At 42.8% G+C, this 16,453-nt stretch overlaps 1 protein-coding gene across 1 annotated transcript in view; it reads right to left on the bottom strand.

Annotated features, from left to right (window-relative positions):
• Window positions 1-16,453, bottom strand: part of SCARA5 (scavenger receptor class A member 5) — a 180,692-nt gene that overhangs the window by 56,610 nt on the left and 107,629 nt on the right. The window contains exon 3 of the mRNA XM_007938729.2: window positions 13,742-14,416. Within this exon, the coding sequence (XP_007936920.1) occupies window positions 13,742-14,416 (675 nt within the window). The remainder of the gene's footprint in view (window positions 1-13,741; window positions 14,417-16,453) is intronic.

Raw genomic sequence — 16,453 nt, 5'->3', positions numbered from 1 at the left:
CCTGACACAATTCTCCTCCACTCAGCAAAAAGGTTCTCCTTATAGTATTTCCAAACTTGAGTGTGGTGGTTAAGTTTGTGTATAACTTGGCTGGGCTTGGTTGAGTGGCTGGGCAGCTGGTGGTAGTTATTCCCCATGATGAGACTAGTAATCAACTCCATGGTGGGATCTACCACAAGCAACTGAGTTAGCTGCTTAAGGGATGCGGTTTGCTTCCTGTATATAAGTAGCAGCTTTGGGACTGGTCTCTAGCTTATGGCACACTTGAACCCTGCATGTAGCCGTGTTGTGGTTCAGTAGCCTGTCATGCTCTTCTGACTTTCGGACTTTCAATGAACTTGAGTTAATGGCCTGCCATGTGGTTTGGTAACATTGGGACTGTGTCCTTTTACTTGTCAGCCTTGGGCTTGCCAGTCTCAGCAGGCAGCAGCTGAGTAAAGAAAAGCCTCTAGCTCCAGTGGGCTGGGAGCAGGAGGCAGAGCTGAAGCCCAAAGTTGAGGGGCTTTCACCCAGCCCCTAGAGAGTAACACTTTGAACTTGGACTTAAACCCTCCAAATTGTAATAAACTCCTGTTTGTTTGTTGTTGTTGTTATGTGCCGTCGAGTCGGCCCTGACTCATAGCGACCCCTCCTTGGGTTTCCGAGGCAGTATCACTACGGAAGTAGGATTGCCCAACCTTCCTTCCGAGGAGTGGCTGGTGGGTTTGAACCACCAGCCTTCTGGTTAGCAGTCAAGTGCTTTAGCCACTATGCTACCAGAGCTGTTAGGTGCCCTCAAGTCATTTCCAACTCATAGCAACCCTATGCATAGCAGAACGAAACACCACCCAATCCCGTGCCAGCTCCATGATCCTTGCTATACTTGAGCCCATCGTCGCAGCCACCATATCAATCCATCTCGTTGAAGGCCTTCCCCTCTTTTGTCAACCCTCCACCTTACCAAGCATGACATCCTTCTCCAGGGAATGGTCCCTTCTGACAACATGACCAAAGTAGGTGAGATGAAGTCTGGCCATTCTCGCTTCCAAGGAGCATTCCAGCTGTACTTCCTCTAGGAAAGATCTATTAGTTCTTTTAAGAGTCCATGGTACTTTCAGTATTCCTCGCCAGCACCACAACTCATAAGCATCGACTCTTCTTCGGTCTTATTTATTGTCCAGGTCTCACATGCATATGAGGCAATTGAAAATATCATGGCTTGTGTCAGGCACACCTTAGTCCTCAAGGAGACATCCTTGCTCCTCAACACTTGAAAGAGTTCCTTTGCAGCCGACTTGCCCAGTGCTATATGCCATTTAACGTGCTGACTGCTGCTTCCATTGGTGTCACCAAGCAATGTGAAGTCTTTGACAACCTCAATCTTTTCTCCATTTATCGTGATGCTCTCATGGTCCAGTTTTGAATATTTTTGTATTCTTTGTATTGAGATGTAATCCATACTGCAGACTATTCTTCAATCTTCATCAGTAAGGGCCTCAAGTCATCCTCACTTTCAGCAAGCAAAGTTGTATCGTCTGCATATCTCAGGTTGTTAATGATTCTTCCTCCAATCCTGATGCCATGTTTTCCTTCATATAGTACAGCTTCCAGATTATTTGCTCAGCATATAGATTGAATAAGTACTGGGAAAGGATACAACCCTGACCCACTCCCTTCTTGATTTTAAACCATGTAGTGTCCCCTTGTTCTGTTTGAACAACAGCCTCCTTGTCAAGGTACAGGGTCCTCATGAGTACAATCAAGTGTTCAGGAATTCTCATTCTTCTCAATGTTATCCACAATTTGTCATGATCCATACAATCAAATGCCTTTGCATATTCAATAAAACACAAGTAAACATCTTTCTGGTATTCTTTGCCTAGAGCCAAGATCCAACTGACAGCAGCTATGATATCCCTTGTTCCACATCCTCTTCTGAATCCAGCTCGCATCTCTGGAAGTTCTCTGTCAATATACTGCTGCAACTTTTTGAATTATCTTCAGTAAGATCTTATTTGCATGTGATATTAATGATATTGTTTGATAATTTCCACATTCTGTGGGATTACCTTTCTTTGGAATGGATATAAATATGGATCTCTTCCAGTCAGTTGGTCAGGTAGCTGTCTTCCAAATTTCTTGGCATAATGGAGTGAGTGCCTCCAGTGGGGCATCCGTTTGTTGAAATATCTCAGTGGGTATTCCATCAATTCCTGGAGCCTTGTTCTTCATCAATTCCTTCATTGCAACTTCGACTTCCTTCTTCAATACCATTGGTTCTAGATCATATGCCACCTCCTGAAATGGATGAAGATCGACAAGTTCTTTTTGGTACAGTGACTCTGTATTCCTGCCATCTTCTCTTGATGTTTCCTGCATCATTCAATATTTTGCCCATAGAACTTTTCAATATTGCAACTCAAGGCTTAAATTTTTTCCTGAGTTCTTTCAGCTTGAGAAATGCTGAGAATGTTCTTCCCTTTTGGTTTTCTAACTCCAAGTCTTTGCACATTTCATTATAGTAATTGGCTTTGTCTTCTCGAGCTGCTCTTTGAAATCTTTAGTTCAGCTCTTTTATCTTGTCGAGCCATCCCATTTGTGGTGTATTCCTGTCAGAGTGGTACTAGGCAACCAGAACAATGAGCTTTCCTTACTACAAGTCTAGTCTAAATCCCCCTCAGCCCCAATGCTCATCTTCACGTCCCCCTTCTGATCTTTTAGGTGCCACTGACTTAGCTTTCAAATCTCAGTTCTGGAAGAAGCCTCAGAGATCACTGTGCCCCATCCCACTCATCAGGTGCTGCCACCCCCCTTGGACAGTGATTCTCAAAGACGGGCCTACCGGTAAGGCCAGAGTCTAACTCTGTGGTCCTGTGACTCACATAGCACTTGGCACACAGTACAGATTCAAAGAATGACTTCTAGGCTGTAAGTAGAAGTTATGGTATCAGTTCCTCCCACTCATAGCCAGTTAAGCTTTTTAACTTCTTCACTTCTGACCCTGTCACATTTCTTATCCCTCCTATCACTTAAGCATGCCAGAGCATGGAGAGGGGATAGAACAAGGAGGAACAGGGCTCACTCCCTGAAGATGACTATTTTTCCTCAACAGTGAAAACAGCTCCAGCGCCTCCACCCTGCACCCCACTCCACTACTTCCTGTCCGCTCTGCCAGGTTCTCCTTCCTGGACTGTCCCTCTCAGAGGGCTTCAGGAGCAAAAGGGGGGAAGAGAACCATCCCTGGCTCTCTGCTCTGATTCCCATCTCAGAGCCCCACCAGAGCCCATCCACAAGCCTTGCCCATGCCTCCATGCTTCTCCAGTGTAGGTCTGCCCTTGCCTGGGATGCCTGTGAGATGCTCCAGCTGGAAGCATCTTTTGAACAGAACTAAAGATATGTGACTGAGCATTTGGGAGAAACACCAGGGGTTTTCTGAGGTCCAGCCAACAGGGAGGGAAAAGCAATGCTCTTGTCTCTTCCCAGGATCCTGGAACAAGCAATGGAGTGGGACATTCTGCATGCACTGGAATCAGGAGAGTGACCCACCAGGAACAAATGATCATGACAGCTGATAAACCAGGCCTGAAGCCAGCCCAACAGTGACCAAAATCTTAACGCAAACACTATCCTCAGAGCCACACTAATCCCAGGGTGGCTAATAGAGATGAAGACCCTCAAGTAACTGCTCCAGGGCAGACTCTCTACTTCTATTTCACTGATGTCATGGGGACCTTGAGCTTTCCCTATCAATTACCTTTGAGCTCCCTCACATTCATCATTCAAGTCATCCCCTCTACTTAGAGTATGAACAGAGCAGGGATTATTAGTCCCATTTCACAGCGAAGGAGACTTGGGCCCAAAAAGTGCAATGACTGCCCCTACCATGGTCTCCTGCCTCCAAGGCCAGCATGTTTTTTTCTGAGCCCTGAAGGGCAAAGCAGGTGGTGGGCGCAGCTGGGGTGGTACTGTTAACATTCACAACACAATCTCTACTCCCTTCCCAGCAGAGAGTCAAGTGTGGAATGAAATCACAGAGCAAAATACAAGCCCAGTCTATGGTTCACGATCCTTAAAAAGACCCTTTGCCATCCAATTGATCCTAACTCATAGTTATCCTATCGAACAGAGTAGAACTGCACCACAGGGTTTCCGAGGCTGTAATCTTTATGGAAGCAGACTGCCACATCTGTCTCCTGTGGAGCAGCTGGTGGGTTTGAACCACCAACCTTTTGGTTAATAGAGGAGCTCTTAACCACTGTACCAGCAGGACTCCTTTACAATACTTAATGAAGTAGGAACACTACTTTATATTCACTCCATTCACAGAGATGCTTACAACCGCCAATGGATCCCTCCTAACTACAGGCTACTGTCCAGCTTTTGAGATGCAACTCTGAGGCCCTAATCTATTATTCCATCCTTTTATAAATATTTGTTGACTGGGCTTTCTTTCTAGTCTTCTATATGATAATTTTTCCTCAATAAACACCCCACAGATAAATTTAGTTTGAAAACATGTTCTCATGAATCAAGAGATGTTTCTCTAGCCTCAGCTGTGTAACTGAGTCAGCATTTGACTTGGGCAAGTCATTTCCCTTCTCTGGGCTTCAGGATCTTCAACTACAAAACAAGGAGACTAGACTAGAAGAATTCAGAAATCTACTGCCACTCAAATTCCAGCATCAGGGGCATGTGGAATGGTGACATCCACTCCTACATCCCAGCTGCCTGACCCAGGGGCCCACGGACCAGCAGTACACCCTCCCCCATATCATACTTGGGCAGAAAAGGAACACCCTCCTAGTGGGCACCTGTGGACTGGCAGCATTCCCTCTGCCTTGACCCCTGCAAGTGGAGGCTTGTGGTCACTCATACCACCCCCATGCAGCCCTACCAATCCAGAGTTATCAGTGAGAGTTTCTGTACCACCCACCTGGTAACCAACAATCCTGGCACCCTTGACCCAATCACCCAGCAACATAACAGTAACAGACAACACCCAACACAGTGACCAGTGAAAAACCTCCCTGCACCCATGCCCAGGTGACCAGTATAACAGACATATTACTTTACCAGCAACACCAGCTACCTCCTCAGCTACCCTGTAAGACCAATAAACAGAGACCTGCTATCACACACTCAGCCACTGCCCCACCCTCCCAGAGACGGAGAGTGAGAGCTCTAATGTGGCTAGACTAGTGACCAGAGTAGCACCCAAACAAAAAGGCAAAATAAATGAATTTTTTATAGAATAAAAAAAAAAAAAAAGAACTATTTATAGAATTTTCATATGGAAAGGAAGTCAGGTGATGTAGTTATGTGTCAACTTGGCTGGGCCTGGTTTTGAGTAGCTGCATAGCTGCATGTAGTTATTCCCCATGTTGAGACTGGTAATCAACTCCATGGTAGAATCTACCAGAGCAGCTAAGTAGTTGCCTTAGGGATGTGGTCTGCTTCCTGTATATAAGAAGAAGCATTGATAAAGGTCTCTGGAGCTTTTGGCACACTTGGACCCTGCATGTAGCTGAGTCTTCATTCAGCCTGCCATGTTGTCTGTCGATCTTAGGATTGTTCCTGGACTTGAACAAGTGGCCTGCCATGTTGTTTGGTAATCTTGGGACTGCACCATTTTATTTGTTGACCTTGGGTCTATCAGCCTCAGCAGCCAGCAGCTATCTGAGTTAAGAGACGTCTCCAGCTCCAGTGGGTCAGGAGCAAGAGGCAGAACTGAAGCCTCAAGATCGAGGGGCCTTCACCAAGCCCCTACAGCTGGCACTTTGAACTTGGACTTCTAGCCTCCAAAATCATAAGAGAATAAACTCCTGTTTGTTAAAGCCATACATTTGTGATATTTCTGTTAGAGTGGCACAAGAGGGCCAAAACAGGTGATATCAAGAAATAAAAGACTGCTTTAAACTTAGGAAGATAAAGGTAAATTTCAAGGTAACCACAAAGAAATTTAACACACCTATTCATAAAAATTTTAAAAAACAAAAACATAAAGACTTAGTAAACACAAAATCAAAATGAAAGAAAATCCACAAACAAAAAGAATTCTGCACAGAAAATTAAACAGAACAAAGAAACCATCAACACCACCCAAAAAAAAGGCACAAAAAATGATAGCATAAACTCATACCTATTGATAATCACACTGAATGTAAATGGCTTAAATGTACCAGTAAAGAGACACAGAGTAGCAGAATGGATTAAAAAAAAATTTTTTTTTAAATCTATAAATGTTTAGAAGAGACACATCTTAGACACAAGACATAAATAAACTAAAACTCAAAGGACAGGAAAAAGTATACCAAACAAACAATAATAAAAAGTAATGGCAATATTAATTTTTGATTAAATGGACTTCAAGCCAAAGCCATCGTAAAAGATAAGGAAGGACACTATATAATGATTAAAGGTCAATCAACTGAAAGGACATAACCATACTAAATATATACACACCCAATGACAGGACTCCAAAATCCATGAAACAAACTCTAACAGCATTAAAAAGAGAAACAGAGTTCCAGAATTATAGTAGGAGGTTTAACACATCACTTTTGGTGAAGGACAGACAACTAGAAAGAAAGTCAACAAAGATACAGAAGATCTAAATGCCACAATGAACCAACTTGACCTCATAGACATATACAACACTCCAACCAATAGCAGCAGAGTATACATTCTTTTCTAGTGCACATGGATCATTCTCCAGAATAGCCCACATTTTAGGCCACTAAGCAAATCTCGGTAAAATCCAAAACACTGAAATAATACAAAGCATTTTTTCTGATCACAATCCTATGAAACTAGAAATCAATAATAGGAAAAGCAAAGAAAAAATCAAATATATGGAAACTGAGTAACACCTTGCTTAAAAATCACTGGGTAATACAAGAAATCAAAGGTGAAATTTTTAAAATTCCTAGAATCAAACAAGAATGAAAATACAATATACCCAAACCTTTGGGACACAGCAAAAAGCCGTGCTCAGAGGTCAATTTGTAACAATAAAGGCACACATCAAAGAAAAAAAAAAAAAAGAGGAAAAAGCCAAAATCAAAACAAAACATTAACCCTACAATTTGAACAAACAAAAAAGAAAGCAACAAAAGTAGCTCACAGTCACCATAATAAAGGAAATAATAAAAATTAGAGCAAAAATAAATGAAACAGAAAACAGAAAAACAATAGAATTAACAAGACCAGAAGTTGGTTCTTTGAAAGGATCAATAAAAATGACAAACCACTGGCCACATTGACAAAAGAAAAGCAGAAGAAGCAAATAGCCTGAATAAGAAATGAGATGGGTGACATTACAACAGAAGCAACTGACATAAAAAGGATCATAACAGAATGCTATGAAAAACTATATTCCAATTTGAAAATGTAAAGGAAATAGACAAATATTTAGTAACATACTACCTACCTAAACTAACACAAACTGAACAGGCCTATAAAAAAGAAGGATTAAAGAGTTAATTAAAAAAAAAAAAAATCCTCCTAACAACAGCAACAACAACAAAAAAAGCCCTGGCCTAAATGGCTTCATTGGAAAATTCTATCCAATACTCAGAGAAAAGTTCACAGGAATACTACTGAAACTATTGCAGAGCACAGAAAAGGGAGAAATACTCCCAGATTTTCTCTATTAAGCTAGCATAACTCTGTTACCAAAGCCAGGCAAATACACCATCAAAAATGAAAATTACAGACTATTAGCCCTCATAAATATATAGCAAAATTTCTCAACAAAATTCTAGCCAACTGAATTCAACAGCATATCAAAAAAAAAAAAAAAAAAAAACCACATCATGACCAACTGGTATGCAACATTAGAAATTCAACATTAGAAAATCAATCAATGTAATCCATCACATAAAAAAGAATCATATGATCATCTCAATTGATGCAGAAAAGCCATTTGATAAAGTCCAACCCCTGTTCCTGATAAAAACTCTCAGTAAAATAGGAATAGAAGGGAAATTCCTTAACATAGTAAAGGACATTTATACAAAACAAAATTATTGTCAGCAGAGAAAGACTAAAAGCATTCTCTTTGAGAATAGGAAGACAAGGATGCTGTCTAGTTATCTAGTGCTGCTACAACAGTAATTCCACAAGTGGGTGACTTTAACAAACAGAAATTTCTTCTTTCACAGTTTAGGAGGCTAGATGTGCAAATTCAGGGCACCAGCTCTAAGGTAAGGCTTTCTCTCTCTGTTGGCACTAGAGGAAGGTCCTTGTCACTTTTAGCTTCTGCTCCTGGGCTATCTTCATGTGGCTTGGCATTAATCTTCCTATAGATCTAGGAGATTTTCAGCACAGGGATCCTAGGTCCAAACGATGTGTTCTGTTCCCAGTTCCCCTTTCTTGGTGGTTGCAGGTCCCTCTGATCTCTGCTCACTTGTTTAACCTCTTTTATATCTCAAAACAGATTAACACAAGATACAACCTAATCCTGTAGAAAGTACTTTGTCTTATTAGCATAACTGCCTCTAATCCTACCTTGTTAACATTATAAACCAAACTCACTGCCATCAAGTTGATTCTGACTCATAGTGACCCCCATTGGATTTCTGAGGTGGTAAATCTTTATGGAAGTAGGTCACCCCATCTTCCTTCCATGGAGTAGCTGATGGATTTGAACCACCAATCTTTTGGTTAGCAGTCAAATGCCTTAGGTACTAGGCCACCAGAGGTTAGGATTTACAACATGTAAGATAATTACATCAGATCACAATATGGAGGATAATTATATAATACTGAGAATTACAGCCTAACCAAATTGACACATATTTTGTAGGGACACAATTTAATCCTGAAACAATAGTACTAATAAACAATAATTTATGAATGGACACATAGATAGATAGGTATGCTAAAAAGGTGTGGAAAGGTTTAAGGAAGCACACCCACCTTCAGATATAGGTTGGTTGTGGATATTACTACATATATAATTGTAGCTGCTGTATGTATATTCATATAGACAATAGAACACACTAGGGGCACATCATAGTATTCCAGTCATGGAAACTTCTTAGACATAACCAAACACCTAGGATGAAGTTCCTAGGCTCTAAGGCAAAGGACCATAGATTTGGGTGATATCTATGTCAATTGGTACAACATAATTTATAAAGAGAATGTTCTGCATGCTATTTCAGTGAGTAGTGTCTTAAAGTTTGAGAGCGGCCATCTAAGATACAACTATTTGTCTCTTCCTGTCTGGAGCAAAGGAGAGTGAGGAAAACCAAAGACTCAAGGGAGCAATTAGTCCAAAGGACTAATGGTCCACATGAACCACAGTCTACCTGACCCCAAGATCAATAGAACTAAATGATGCCTGGCAACCACTACAAATCACTCTGACTGGAATCATAACAGAGTGTCCTGGACAGAGCAGTAGAAAATGTAGAACAAAAAATCAAATGTACAAAAAAGACCAGACTTACTGGTCTGACAGAGAATGGAAGAATCCCTGAGACTATGGTCCTAAGACACCATTCTGAACTGGTACTAAGGCTATTCCCAGAGACTACCTTTCAGCCAAATAATAGATAGGCCCATAAAATAATTACACCTGTGAGGAACCTGTTTCTTAGAACAATCAATTATATGAGATCAAGGGACCACATTTGCCCAAAAGCAAAGATGAGAAGGCAGAAAGGGGTAGAAAATTCAGAGGAAAGGAAACAGGGAAACCTATGTGGATATGGAGATAGTGCTGACACATTGTGGGGAATGCAACCACTGTCATGGAACACTTTATGTACAAACTGTGGAATGAGAAATGAATTTGCCCTGGAAACATTCACCTAAAGTACAATAAAATAATAAAAAATAGTAATAATAATAATTTTTTTAAAAGCCACAGATTTCAACCGACCTGAGTGAACGTGAAAATACAATGCAGACACCACCACTGTGGACGTACACAAAAGACAAACTGGAGACAAAACTCATAGAAAACTGTATAACAAAATGAGAGAACCAAAACCATGACAGGAGTAGACTCAAGAATAATATAAATAAGCTCATATCTGAAAAATATATTCAGTTGAGCATCTGTGCATTATGAGCTAAGAAAGAGAAAAGAGTGAGAGTGTGTGTTCTGTGTGTGTGTGTGTGTGTGTGTGTACGGACGTGAAGAGAAGAACTGGACAAAGCTAAGACAGAAAGATCATTTCAGACAGCAGTATGTAAATGTAGGAAAGATTATCTGGTAAAACACTCCCTCTCCAAAAGTTGAATGGCAATTACAATCAAGTATATCAATGGAAATTTCTTAAATAATACCAGTCAGGTATGCAGCCATGAGGGAGGGAGGTGGGTAAAGGAGATATAAGATGCAGTGGGACACAGTAGCTGCAATGATGGGCTCAAGCACAGCAAAGATTGGGAGGATGGTGCATGACTGGGTAACGTTTTGTTCTGTTGCACATGGGGTCACTATGAGTTGGAGCTGACTCGACAGCACCTAACAACAACAACAAGTGGTAATACGGGGAGCTGGAGGGGGTGAGTGGTGCTCAACTGTAAAAAGCCAAGAGCCCATCATGAAATCAAAGTGTAATGATTAGAAGGTAGGCCTAAGCAGGATAGAGAGGAAACTTTTAGTTCAAAGAACAGTGAGAAACTAAGATGCAAGTAAAGACTCCTTGGGAGATTCCACTGGAAGAACCCTGGCAAAGGAGTGACCCGGAGAAATTTCAGTTAGAGCCATGGACAGTGGCTTTAGAAATTAAAGGGCCAGCATATAAAAAGTTCAGTAAGGTCTAGAAGGACGACACATTAGCAGAAAGCATGGCTGAATAGCACAAAAGTCTGGTCTAGAGATGGCTGTTGACTAGCAGAGGAAGCAAAGGGAGAGTGCCTGGGAAGGGCTGACTCTGAATGCAAGAACAGACTCCAAGGGACCATGCCCTCTCCTTCCCACTTCAATAAATATTCAGTGAGTCCCAATGACGTGTATTGTACTGTTAGGTCCTGGAGGAGGCAGTTACGAACAAATTAAAAGTACTGGTTTGGCACTGAACTGTACACTTTAAATGGACCAAAAAAAAAAAAAAAAACCAAACTCACTGCTATTGACTCAGTTCCAACTCATAGTGACCCCTTTGGGTTTCCAAGGCGGTAAATCTTTATAGAAGTAGATTGCCCAGTCTTCCTTTCACAGAGTGGCTAGTGGGTTTGAACTGCCAACTTTCTGGTAGCAGTCAAATGCCTTAGGCACAATGCCATCAGAGAAGTGAATTTAAATTATATCTCATTCAAGCTGTTTTGGGTTGGATATTTTGTTAGCAACCATATGCCCTTGAGTAAGCCAGGTGGCCTCTCTGAGCCTCCATTTTCTCCCATAGGAATTTTATCCCTCCTTCAATAACATATTTTCAATCACCTAATAAGTATGTGAGAGCTGGACAATGAACAAGGAAGACCGAAGAAGAGTTGATGCTTTTAAGTTGTGGTGTTGGCGAAGAATATTCAAAGTACCATAACTGTCAGAAGAACCAACAAATTTGTCCTGGAAAAGCGCAGCCAGAATGCTCCTTGGAAGTGAGAATGGCCAAACTTCATCCTACCCACTTTGGTTGTGCTGTCAGAATGGACCATTCCCTGGAGAAGGATATCATGCTTGGTAAAGTGGAGGGTCAGAGAAAAAGGGGAAGGCCCTCAACAAGATGGACTGACCCAGTGGCTGCAACAATGGGCTCAGGTATAGCAAGGATTATGTTTTGTTCTGTTGTACATAGGGTTGCTATGAGTCAGAGCCAACTTGACACCATCTAACAACAACAACAAACCAAATTCAGGAGCCCCAGTGGCACAGTGGTTAAAGCTCTTTACTGCTATCCAAAATGCTGATGTTCAAACTCACTAGCCACTCCATGAAAGACAGATTTGACAGCCTGCTTCTGTAGATATTTTAGCCTTGGACACCCTATGTGGCAATTCTATGCTGTCTTATAGAGTCACAATCAATTTGACAGCAGTGGGTTTGGTTTGGTGATTTTTCAAACCAACCTCATAGGTTGTCATGAGCACCTACTTTAAAACAACATACTTGAAATGTTCTGTAAAGTAGAAAGTATTACATGAATGGAAGCTCTCATCATTACGACTTTTCTCTGATAAATATAGAAACCCAGAGGAAGGAGAGTACAGTGAGATAGGAGGTCAGGGGGCTTTCTTGGCAGAAGCAGATTTAAGTTGAATTTTGAGGGATCTGTGGGATTTGGATAGGTGATGAAGAAGGGGAATGTGGAGGGAGTTCTAGTTAGGAGGAATAGTTTAAGCAAAGGTATATCAGTGGGAATGGTGTGCTGTGCTTCTAGGCAGTGGGAAGATGTGTCCCACTGGACCAGACTATTCATACCAGTATGTGGGCCATATATGGACTATATATGTATCTTGTTTGGCCCACAGAGTTAAACAATTAAAAAATTTCCACAAAATTCTGTGTTTCTGGCTTCTCTTGAAAAATAGGAAGACCACGTCAATCTGGGTCCACATTCCAGCCTGCCAAAAATCGGCTGGACTGAGTAGTGGCTGCTCCACATATTTCTATAGCCCCTACCACACCCCTGACACCTAGATCACTTTACACATTTACATGGCTCAACAGATTCCTTCAGACGATTCTGTTTGCAACCCTGGATTAGGGGAACAGAGGAAGAGAAGGCAGGAAGGACAGAATTGGAATGTGATGCAAAGCATACTAGCTTTGGAATCAAAGAGACCTGGGTCCAAATCCTGGTTCCATCACTTCCTAGCCCTGTGACTGTGGGCAAATTATTTAGGCTTTTGAATGTCAGTGCACTCATGAATAAAATAGGGATAACACAGAGTTATATTTAAAAGATACTGTATGTAATATGCTTGGCACAGTACCTGACACACAGTAAGTATTCAAAATGATATTATTATTACTGCTGTCATGCTAATGGGTTTTTAATGAATCCAGCAGATCTTAGGGAGCTATGGTGGGTTTTGAGCAGGAGAGTGATGCCGGAAAAGGGCATTTCATCAAAAATGCCTCTGATAGTGATGTACTCTGCACGTCAGCAGCAGAAAGGGATGGAGCAAGGGGGCAGAGGGCAGGGTAGAAGAGAGGGAAGTGGGGCCTATAGGCTTTAATATTTGAGGGGACCAGGGCAAGAGTATGTATAGCGACCCACACATTTCTGCCATCATATGTATGAGTTATAAATCAACCCAACAAATTGTTTAATAAAATATTTTCTTTTACCTGGATGAAAAATCTTCATAACAGCCTAGGAGCCCAATTCAAATTTGGGATCATCAAACTTCTTAGAGTTCCACCACTGGAACATGATGATACTGGAGAAGCCCCTTCCAGTTCCCCATCTGAGCCTGAAACCTCATTCCCTTCTTTACCCCGTAGCCCCAAATTCTTGGATGCTCAAGCCAGCATATCCAAGATCTGACTATCCTGCTTCCATTAGCCATCATTGGCCTCTTCTCATGCTTAGGGGGTGTGGACTCTGAGTGTGCTCTTGCCCTATGGAGGATTTACCCAGGGGAGAGACTTGAGTGTGCCCTGGACGTGGGCACAGGGCCATTTGAGCAGAAAACTTAAAGCAAGACTTAAAAGAGGTGTATGGGTTCTGAATGCCATTTTGACCCCTGGGCTTTCCGGGAGGGGCTACTGCGGGGAGTCTTGAGCAGGATTGGACCAAGGCAGGATCCCCTCTTGCAGAGAGGTCTAAGGCTAGACTCAGGAGGGTCAGGCAAATACCTTTTGCAAGGGAGATGTTCTTCAGTGCAATGGAGTGCTCCCAGTCCTTGAGACGCAGATCCTCAGTTACAGTATTGAGCATGGCCAGCTCTTGCTTGAGCTGTAGCTCCATGTCCATGTGCACCAGCCGCATGCGGCGTGTGTCCTCGCTGGCGTTGCTCACCAGCACCTGCAGGTCCTGCAGCCGCGTGTGGTGAAGGGCAACGTCGTAGGATAGGCTCTGGTTGAGTCCCCGCAGCGCACCGCCCACGTCAGCAAGCTCCTCGCCTAGGAGGCCCATCCTGCGCGCCAGCCCGTCGAGCAGGCCCGCATGGCGCCGCAGCAGCAGCTGGCTGCTGTTGCTTTCCACTTGCAGGTGGTAGAGCTCGAGCTGCGCCGCGTCGCTCTGTTGGCCAGTGTGGTCGCGCAGCAGGGCCACAGCCTGTTCTGTCTGCGCCGCCTGCGCATGCAGCCCCCACAGCACCCCTTCCAGCCGCTGCACGACGCCCGCCAGTGCCAGTAGCGAGTCTGAGTGGTTCTGCAGTGCGTCCTGCGCCTTCCAGACCTGCTCCGTCAGGTCCGCCTGAAGCGGAGCCTGCAGCAGCCGCAGCTGCAAGTCCCGGAAGCTCTCGTTCAGCCGGTTCACGTTCCGAGTCAGCGCTTTCAAGTCATCTGGGGAGCTCCGTGGTCTGGACACTGCAGAAAAGAAGGACAAGAGGTGAGCGCTGGTTGGAGCATCCCCTTGCCCAACGAGGCAGGCTTGGCCCAATGTCTGGTATGAAGTAAGTGCTCAATAAACAATAACTGGGGGGGGGGGAGGATAAATGATGGGTGAATAAAAAGTAGAAGTGGCTAACGTGGATTGAATGTTTCCCTGTATTTCAGGTTCTGTGCTAAGTCAGGGGTCCCTAAACTTACCTGTACATTAGAATCACCTGGGGAGGTGTTCCACCTGCAGAAATTGTGATTTAATTGGTCTGTGGTGTGACCTGGGCTTTAGGATTTTAAAATGATCTAGAGGAAATCCTACAGTGCAGACAAGTGAGAACTACTATACTAATCTAAAGATTATGTATTCAATCCAACAACACAAAATTGTCATTTTTTGCATGTTGAACTGGTTGAACAGCAGCAATTTCATGTGGTTCAACCTATTTTATGATGTTTTGTTATCCTCTAAACTATAGGAAGGAGATACCATTATTATCCCCTTTCACACTTAGAAATGTTGAAGTTGCCCAAAGCAGCATAGCAAATAAGTCATGGAGCTGGACTTCAAATCCAAACAGCTTCATCTAGAGCCCAAGCTTTCCCATAAGTCCGTGTAAAGGAATGCCAGTGACAACAGTCAGGCTCAAGGCAGCAAATATTTATTTTACAGCCTCCTCAGTTCAGGGTTCCATTCCCTGTCGGCTCACATGCTAAGCAAGGGCCCTTCTAGGCCTGTTGTTGTTGTTGTTAGATGCCAACGAGTCATCTTTGACTCATAGTGACCCTATGCACAGCAGAACGAAACACCACCTGGTCCTGCGCCAGCTCTGCGGTCCCTGCTATACTTAAGCCTATTGTTGCAGCTATTGTGTCAATCCATCTCGTTGAGGGCCTTCCCCTCTTTCATCGACCCTCCACCTTACCAAACATGATATCCTTCTCCAGGGAATGGTCCCTTCTGACACCATGAGCAAAGTATGTGAGACAAAGTTTGGGCATTCTTGCTTCCAGGGAGCATTCCAGCTACACTTCCTCCAGGACAGATTTGTTAGATCTTCTAGCAGTCCATGGTACTTTCAACATTCTTCACCAGCACCACAACTCAAAAGCATCGACTCTTCTTAGGTCTTCCTTATTCATTATCCAGCTCTTACATGCATGTGAGGCAATTGAAAATACCTTGACTTGTGTCAGGTGCACCTTAGTCCTCAAGGAGACATCTTTGCTCTTTAGCACTTGAAAGAGGTCCTTTGCAGATGACTTGCCCAGTGCTACACATCATCTGATGTCCTGACTGCTGCTTCTATTGGCATCGATTGTAGAACCAAGCAATGTGAAGTCTTTGACAACTTCAGTCTTTTCTCCATTGTTGTGGTGCTGCTTATTGATCCAGTTGTGAGGACTTGTGCTTTCTTAATATTGAGATGTAATCCATACTGCAGACTATATTCTTCAATCTTCATCAGTAAGTGCTTCAAGTCATCCTCACTTTCGGCAAGCAAAGTTGTGCTGTCAGCATATTGCGGGTTGTAAATGATTCTTCCTCCAATCTTGATGCCATATAGTCCAGCTTCTCAGATTATTTGCTCAGCATATAGATTGAATAAGTATGGTGAAAAGATACAACCCTGATGCACTCCCTTCTTGATTTTAAACCATGCAGTGTCCCCTTGTTCAATTCAAACGACAGCCTCCTTCTCTATGTACAGGGTCCTCATGAGTACAATTAAGTGTTCTGGAATTCCCATTATTCTCAATGTTATTCATAATTTGTTATTATCCACACAATCAAATGCTTTTGCATATAGTCAATAAAACACAAGTAAACATCTTTCTGGTATTCTTTGCTTTGAGCCAAGATCCATCTAACATCAGCTATGATATCCCTCATTCCACATCCTCTTTTGAATCTGGTTTGCATTTCTGGAAGTTCTCTGTCAATATACTGCTGCAACTGTTTTTGAATTATCTTCAGTAAGATTTTACTTGCATGCGATATTAATGATATTGTTCAATAATTTC

The sequence above is a fragment of the Orycteropus afer genome, unplaced genomic scaffold, assembly GCF_000298275.1.
Source record: "Orycteropus afer afer isolate SDZICR_OR568_19922 unplaced genomic scaffold, OryAfe1.0 scaffold00053, whole genome shotgun sequence".
In the NCBI taxonomy this organism is placed as follows: Eukaryota; Metazoa; Chordata; class Mammalia; order Tubulidentata; family Orycteropodidae; genus Orycteropus; species Orycteropus afer.
This window is presented reverse-complemented; position numbering and strand designations above follow the sequence as displayed.